At 39.5% G+C, this 8,085-nt stretch overlaps 2 protein-coding genes across 2 annotated transcripts; one reads left to right on the top strand and one right to left on the bottom strand.

Moving 5' to 3' along the window:
- Positions 1-1,503: 1,503 nt before the first annotated feature.
- Positions 1,504-3,720, top strand: LOC128742641 (serine/threonine-protein kinase RIO3). Its single transcript, XM_053839063.1, has 3 exons — positions 1,504-1,883; positions 1,939-3,157; positions 3,224-3,720. Exons 1-3 carry the CDS (start codon positions 1,669-1,671, stop codon positions 3,569-3,571), a joined length of 1,782 nt encoding a protein of 593 aa, XP_053695038.1. The 5' UTR covers positions 1,504-1,668; the 3' UTR covers positions 3,572-3,720.
- Positions 3,721-3,893: 173 nt separating this feature from the next.
- Positions 3,894-5,356, bottom strand: LOC128743110 (uncharacterized). Its single transcript, XM_053839633.1, has 2 exons — positions 5,258-5,356; positions 3,894-5,203 (listed from the first exon to the last, which is right to left on the bottom strand). The coding sequence occupies exons 1-2, from the start codon at positions 5,332-5,334 to the stop codon at positions 3,916-3,918; spliced, it is 1,365 nt and encodes a 454-aa protein (XP_053695608.1). The 5' UTR covers positions 5,335-5,356; the 3' UTR covers positions 3,894-3,915.
- Between the last annotated feature and the right edge of the window lie 2,729 nt (positions 5,357-8,085).

Below are 8,085 nucleotides of genomic sequence, written 5' to 3'. Positions count from 1 at the left end.
GAGTAAATACTGCTAATTAATGAGCTTCCACGGTGGAACTCATAAAAGGAGTAAGAGTTACTCAAAATAGTGTGTAAAATATATGCATGTTTTGAGCTGTTCCACTTTTCGTGAAAGTGGGTCAAATTTTTTAAGCGTGCACACGCTGTGCACACTGCTGTACAATGAATTTCAATGTGCAAATATTTGCAACACAGCCTGAATTCGTTAATTGGGCCACGACTGCACTCCAGCTGATTCGCTAATTGGGCCGACTGACAGTTGTTAGAAATTTCTAAACTCGAAAATTCCATACAATTTTGACATTCAAGTTGTCACATAGCCCAATTAGCGAACGCCCAATTAACGAACCGCCCAATTAACGAACCACCAATAGAGCTTTCTGACAGCTCAAGCACCCACACTAGCGAACACGAAATACGCGTGTATATACATGATGTTTACCTCATTTTGGGGAACAGCTGATGCTGGAGGAACAAACCGAAAAAAAGCGATTACTAGTTGTGTCACAGAGAACAGACATCCAAGAGAAAGGTCCCGACTTGGATAAAACTTATGCTTATTGGATAAAACAGTTAGCTTCTGGCGCTAGCATAACGCTTATAGTCCATATATACTAGCGCCAGAAAAGCCAAAGGCTGTCAGTGTGCAAATCAAAAGAATCATTTAGTTGGGAAACTATAGTGGTGGTGACGCTAGCATATTAGGTGATTTTAATTTGAAATTTTATCCAAGAATTCCCGAAAATTTTGTTCCTGAATGGATGTCTGTTCTCTGTGGTTGTGTTTCTCCGTTTGCCACACTGCAGAGCACATATTTCAGTCAAATTTTCCATCCTGTTCCAAATTCAAGCACATAATTTAAAAATTTGCTGGTATTTAAGCCAGCGGAAGACGAAATTCATTCTGTACCTTGGTGACAAAGGAATGCATCTCTTTTGTTTACTGTTGTTGTTTGCCTCATTTTCAAGCACCAATACACACATAACTGGAAAGCTCTATTAACGAAACTTTGCTGTATATGGTTCCCTTGGAAGGCTGTTTCTATTTCTCTATTTTTATCGGTGTATGCTGAAACCTGTGTGAACTGCCGCCGTGCTCTTTGTTATTGTTTTGGTGGTTTGTTTTAGTTGGCAGTTGCAAGTGCGAATATTGCATTTTCCGATCGGATTTCTATCTTAATCGTAAGGAAAACGAAATGTTAAACCGATTAAACACGCTAGGTCAGTAGAAACAAATCGTGTTTATGTGCATTGTCTGCATAAACAAATGATGTCATGTTGAGAATGACGTTTGAACTATTTTTAATTTGCACGTCGTGCAAACCAACGGGGTTGAAATTAAAAAGTGTTCAGATTAAAAATGGTCAAACGAACGGGGGCCCACGGTATATGGTTCCCTTTGGAAGGCTGTTTCTATTTCTCTATTTTTATCGGTGTATGGAAAAAAATATGTGATAGATTGGCAGCCCTGGTGCCAACCCTAATTTCGTTTGTTGTTTTGATTTTGTTTCGGGTCGGGTTTACTGGGTTTACTCATCACAGTGGACAGTGGAAGCATTGAAACAATCATATAAAAATAATTATTGCACAACGTTATAATTATCATCATACTTTCATATAGTTATACTCTTACCAGTTGTGAATCCGTGATACTATAAACAACTACCATGTCTTCACCATGGGGAGTGGTACAGCAAGTACAGGCCGTAGATTTCCAAGAAATAATGTCTGAAGAATTTGCTCGTGGTCTTCAGGAACAAGAGGAATCCGTCCAGCCCAAGCAAATGTCGGTGGCAATAGAGGACAGGAATGATGAACCTGTGGCAGGCTGCTCGCGATCTATTGGAGAAACCCTTGATGCATTGGAATCTTTGAGCACGAGGTAGTCATGAAATATTGGAAATCTTTGTAGATTTTTTCAAATTATGTTTTTACAGCAATGTAACAGGAAAGGTTTCGAGTGAAGACATTCCTAAGGAAATATCTCGCGCAATCGAAGAAGCGGATCAAAAACAAATTGATTCCGACGCTACTATTGCGAAACTCCTACAAGCTCAATTCGATTGCGAATATGACGAACAGCTTAAACGCGAGGAAAACCACATGAACCGAAACTCGAGGGTGAAAATTTCATTGAAAAACTACCGTATGGTTCCAGAGGAACTGCTGTATGATGAACAAGGAATTGAAATACCGGTTGACAAGAAAGCTGATTGGGATCGGTTTGAAACTAATGAAAAGGAACAAAAATCAATTCCTCGCGTGGGCTACAAATTAAACGACGATGGTGAAATGGTTACCAAGCACAACCAAGATATTGTCGGCAGAAAGAATGCATGTAAAGTGATGTCTTTTCCGCCGGAATTTTCTACTGGTGACGGGGCAGGTTTTGATATGAAATTATCCAATAAAGTTTTCAACCAACTAAAAACGCATTCAAAGAAAGCATCACGCAAGAAAAATACGGCACAGGATCGAAAAGAAAATGTTGCCACCGCTGAAATGGGGTTGGACGAACCAACTAGAATTATTTTGTACAAGTGGATCAATAACCAAATTTTGAGCTCTATCGATGGTATTATTTCAACCGGAAAAGAAGCAGTAATTTTGCACGGTGAAACAGATCCTGCTAATCCCAATCTAGAGGAGGGTATGTTGCTGCCGAAGGAAGTAGCTATAAAGGTGTTTAGTACAACGTTGAACGAATTTAAGCAAAGAGACCGGTATATCAAGGATGATTTTCGTTTTGCCGGTAGATATTCTAAGCAGAATGCAAGGGTAGTTATTAATCAATGGGCTGAGAAAGAGCTGCACAATTTAAATAGGATGAAAAAAGTTGGCATTCGCTGCCCAGAAATCGTTACACTGAAGAAAAACATATTGGTGATGTCCTTTATTGGCTCTAACTTGATTCCGGCTCCAAAACTGAAAGAGGCTATTTTAAATGAGGCAGAACTGATTTGTGCATATGAAGAAATTGTCGAGATTATGTACAAATTATATAATGAGGCCAGGTTGGTGCACGCAGACTTTTCGGAGTACAACATTCTCTGGTACGACGATCAGTGCTGGATTATTGATGTAGCTCAATCGGTTGAACCAGGCCATCCAGGAGCACTCGAATTTTTGATGAGAGATTGCAATAATATAAGCACCGTAATGTTCTCATAATGAAAAAACAATATGTGTATGTCGAGCTTTAATTTATCTTTCTTATTTCAGTTCTTTAGCAAGCGTGGAGTCAAGGATGTTAAAAGCAAAGAGGATTTGTTTTTCCACATTACTGGGTTAGATCCGATTAGCCACAATGCAACAATTCTAGAACGGATTCATATGAAGGGTGAACCAGCGCATGTAGTTTCCGCCGTTGACGACCAAACACCGGAACAGTTTAAGCCAATGGAATATCCATTCGATTTTGCCTGGAAAAGGGTTGAGAAGTACAAGAATAGCAAGAAAAAAGTTGAGACTAGTAATGCTGGTCACGCAAATTGCCGCCAAACTTCTTTGACTACCTCCAGTTCCGGTAGCGAGCCTTTGAAGCCTCAGGAGAAACATGTAGTTATTTGAAATGTGTAAAGAATTGTCTAATTCGAAGGTTCGTATCTAAACCACTATTCTGTAAATTAAACTGGAAATTCGAAATTTAACTTTATTTTTGATTTCAAAGATTTTGCGCTGCGGGTAGTTTCTACGTAAGAAGTAGATTACAATAAAATCATGTTAACGGAATTAGACATTCGTAACATTTATTTTCCATATCAATCGGGCGCTGCGAATGGTTTTTCAAAGTTGTTTCATTTGCGGTCCGACTAAAATGTAAAAGTAGATGATCTAAGTGAAAATTTCAGACTTTCTCGAAATGATAAGAAGAAACATTACTCTAGTAACAGTTTATTGAAATCATAATTGCATTAGCTGCACAATTCTCGAGGAGGTGGCACTGTAGGGATTTTTCCCAATTCAAAAGCATCGGCTTTAAATGCATCTAGCTGATTTTTGTTCAGCTCTTCCATGCGACTGTAGAGAGCAACGGATGGCGCTATTAAACCAGAACCAGATGTGGTTGAGACTGCGGTTGCTGGGACGCCGCTCTGAAATGCGGGTTGCTGCGGTGCTGCAAAGGTACCGGCCACGGTCGGTTGTGGTGCTGGAACGAACAGACCGCCAGCTGATGCTGACTGTTGGGTCGATTGGGAAAATACGTTGGTCTGTATTGATTGTTGTTGAGCATGTTGTTGCGTAAAAGCCGATGCAAATATATTTTGCTGTTCTTGGGCGGATGAAGTTTGAGTGCCTCCAAAAGGCGTATTTACAAAAGGGTTGCTGTTCAGCGGAGCTGGAGTGGGTGCAAAAAGAGTTCCAGCGACCTGTTGAGTTTGTGAGGAATTTCCAAAAATATTTTTGTTTTGTGCTGTAGCTGGGCCGAAAGCCGATTGAGCCTGTTGTGTGAAGATATTTCCAGCGGAAACGGGTGAGGCGTTTCCAAACATGGGACCTCCAGAGTCCGAGTATGAATCCGGATTCTTTTGGACAGCCGAAAACAATGATGTATTATTGTTTCCAAAGACAGGAGGTGCTCCAAACACGTTATTAGTTGGCTGTTGAATACCTATATTTGGCAGAGCAAATACGTTTGGACTTGCAGCGGTTGCTGTTTGCGCAGGTTTTGCGAACAGATTCCCCCCTATGGAAGGGCTACTTGTTCCACCACCTAAAATATTAGATGTTCCAAAAATATTACCACCTGTTGTTGCTCCTGAGTTGCCAAAAGCATTCATTGTCCCAAATCCTCCACCCGCATTTCCTCCGCCGAAAATATTCGCTGTAGATCCAGGGGCAGAATTTCCCATTTGTGTAGCAAAAGGATTATTTACCACTCCTGATGGCTGACCGACCGTGGGTTTTAATGAATCCTCTTGCTGGTTATAAAGTTCAATTAAAATATTCATTATGCTAGGATTTGTTGTGGCAAGCCATTGCATTTTCTGTTTAGCTTCCGTAATCATTCTTCCCAGTTGCATTTGATGCTCGGCAATATTGTTTTGCATTTTGGCTTCCAGATATTTCATCCTGATTTCTTCATAGCTAAAATCATCGATGAAGTTCGGCACACACGTGCGTCCTTTGAAAGGCCCGAAACATGACAGAGGCCATTGGTTACCTTTGAGTGTACCATCTACTTCCGATTTGATAACGGATCTAAAAAAAAACAAGGTTAATAATGAAGACATAAAAATTGTATTATTAACTTACGACAAATCAATGTGGTCATTTATGCATTTGGATCCAAAGCGGCAACTATTATTCAAAAAGAATGTGCAAATTACCATGATTATTGAGAAATCTAACAGTTTTGACTATTTCTGACTAATATCAACATGTAAATTTGTAAATAAAGAAATCGAAAGAAGCAAAAAAAAATAAAAATTAAAAGAGGTGCCAAATATTATTTGACATTTTCTGATCACGGATGCCAGATATCCATCATTAAAGCCCTGCGCAAAGTTCTGCATCCAGGGGTGTGAAACTGCCAAAATTTTGCGGGATAAAAATTCCAAACATCCATGCGATGATGGATCTTTTTGGGTATTTAACTTCCCAAGTAAAGGCCCGTGCAGAATTGGTACTTTACGGTTGCGTTTGCGTTAATTTGACAATACACCCATACAATTTGACAGATAATCTGTCAAATCTACGTAACCGCTACCATAAAGTAGAATTGGTACTTGCGCGTGCCTTGGCAATTTCAGGTTGATCGATAGCTTTTATAGCTGATTTTATTTTATTTTATTTTATTTTATTTTATTTTATTTTATTTTATTTTATGGTTTAGGTTTAGAAGTAAAAATCTTTTTTCAGCTCTTAAACATCTAAATCTGTTGATTTCATCAAGCTCTGAGCTTGTTAATAGATGCTTTTAAAGCTGTAATGAAGCTTAATGGAGGATTATTTTGCGCACTTTTAAACAGTCAGTTTTGCACAATGCTGTCAATCCTATTTTTAGAATAAGAAAATTTAATAGTTGGTGGACGTGTTCGTAATATTTGAACAGCATTTTTGACTTTTCCCTAATACATCGCATGTTTCTTTTCCGTGCGTTCACGGTAAAACTAAAGGAATGTACGGAAAGAAAACGTGCGATGTATTAGAGAAATGTCAAAAATGCTGTTCAAATATGACGACTAACATTTAAAAAGGGCGGATAAGCCAACTGTCAAACAGAACGAGTGAGAGTTCATTTTCCTATGCTGCTTCAGCAAAAAATAACTCTGACTCGTTCTGTTTGACAGTTGGCTTATCCGCCCCTTTCAAACAAACAAATTGCAAAGTTGTTTACAGATTTCTTATCGAATTTTGCGATAGACTTTACATATAAATGTTAATTTATTTACATGTCAGGTCATGTTAATTTACATGTCAGGTAATGTTTCGTCACTAAATGTAGACTTTTTCAACTTTTTTTTTCGCCATTTATCACAACTTTGCACTGTTGAAAATACAGATGAAATGACAAAAACTGACAGATTATCTCACACACACATCAGATTAATGTCTTATCTCTCTTGTAGTGATAAATTAACAATGCTAACTATTGAAATTCAGCAGTAAACAGGTTTTGAACACGAGGTATGATATATCATACGCTAGGACATAATGGGTTAATACAAGTTTTTGTCACTCACAATGTTCGATCCCAATTATTCAAGGCTAGGAAGCAAACCTGGTGGTCTAAATCTAAACGAATATTAATCTATATTTTGTGAGAAAATTTAATGAGTATTACCGTGCATAATTCTAAATCGTTCAATTAACTTTAACTCACGTGATTTGCTCTCAAACGCCGCAAATCAGTTACTTTCTAGATCAAATTGGCCTCTTAACTGACGTGTCGTAGTAACTAAGCAAACACTATCTGTAGAAGTTATTACATATATACATTGCTACATTTTAATAATCATCCTTTTTCGTGTCCTTTTTCATATATTTCCTCATCTACAACTTGCATAGAATGTCCACTACCGCATTAATTTAACTAAATAACGTAATTTATTGTAAATGTAAAAGGTTATTTTAACTATTTGTATCGATTATTCACTCCCGTTCAACTGACGTCTCTGCTAGTCTGGCAACGAATGGACCGATGCCTATTCAATGGCACATGAAACCACTGCGTCGCTCACGTTACCGTTGCGTTTACTAGCTTTGTAACGGCAAAGTAAGGATGCTTCGATTGCTCGTCGCAACAACTACTATACTACTTTACCAGCCGAGAGTCGGGGTGCTCTTGCCGTATAAAGAATTCCTCTCCATTGTACTCGGTCGTGAGCTACTCGTCGCCAATTCGCTGCGCGTCGCGACGCACGCAAGTCGGCTTCAACCTGGTCGAGCCATCTAACACGTTGAGCCCGTGGCCGGCCCACCGTAATCTTCCAACTCTCGTCAGGTGTGCGATGGGAATCTCTCCAAGCAGATTCATACGCCTTCGCCACTCGCAACTTTCTGCTTGTACTCCGCAAATAGCCCGCAACACCTTTCTTTCAAATACGGTTAGTGCACGTACGTCTTCTGTAAGCAAAGTTACTGTCTCAAGTCCGTAGAGGACTTCTGGTCTGCATAGCGTTTTGTCAGATCGAAGCAAATTGCGGAGGGAAAAGTAGGCACGATTTCCGGCTTGAATGCGTCGTTGGATCTGCTTACTCGTATTATTGTCGGCGGTAACCAGAGATCCCATATATACGAACTCATTAGCCACTTCCAGTTCATCACGGTTAATCCAGCTTTCCACGAGCGATAATGGCGGCTATTGAGCACAAGTGGGCTCAATCTTTTGACATTCATTGCAGGAGCGTCGAGTTTGCCCTGACGGAGTTACTACGGAAACATCCATGTGTCGTATCCTGTTACGTTCGCGTCGCCACTGTTACGGTTCGCGTTCGGAGGTGACCGAAATGAATGTATTAAAACACGACCCGTACATTAAACAAATTAAAACTTAACTTTATTGAACAATAACGAGGTACAATTGTGCGAGTCTCATTTTCGCGGTAAAACGGAATAGGAACGTGAACGTCCTGTTGTCA

The sequence above is a fragment of the Sabethes cyaneus genome, chromosome 3 (assembly GCF_943734655.1).
Source record: "Sabethes cyaneus chromosome 3, idSabCyanKW18_F2, whole genome shotgun sequence".
Lineage (NCBI taxonomy): Eukaryota > Metazoa > Arthropoda > Insecta > Diptera > Culicidae > Sabethes > Sabethes cyaneus.
Note: the sequence above shows the minus strand (reverse complement) of the source record. Positions and strands in the feature narration are given on the sequence as shown.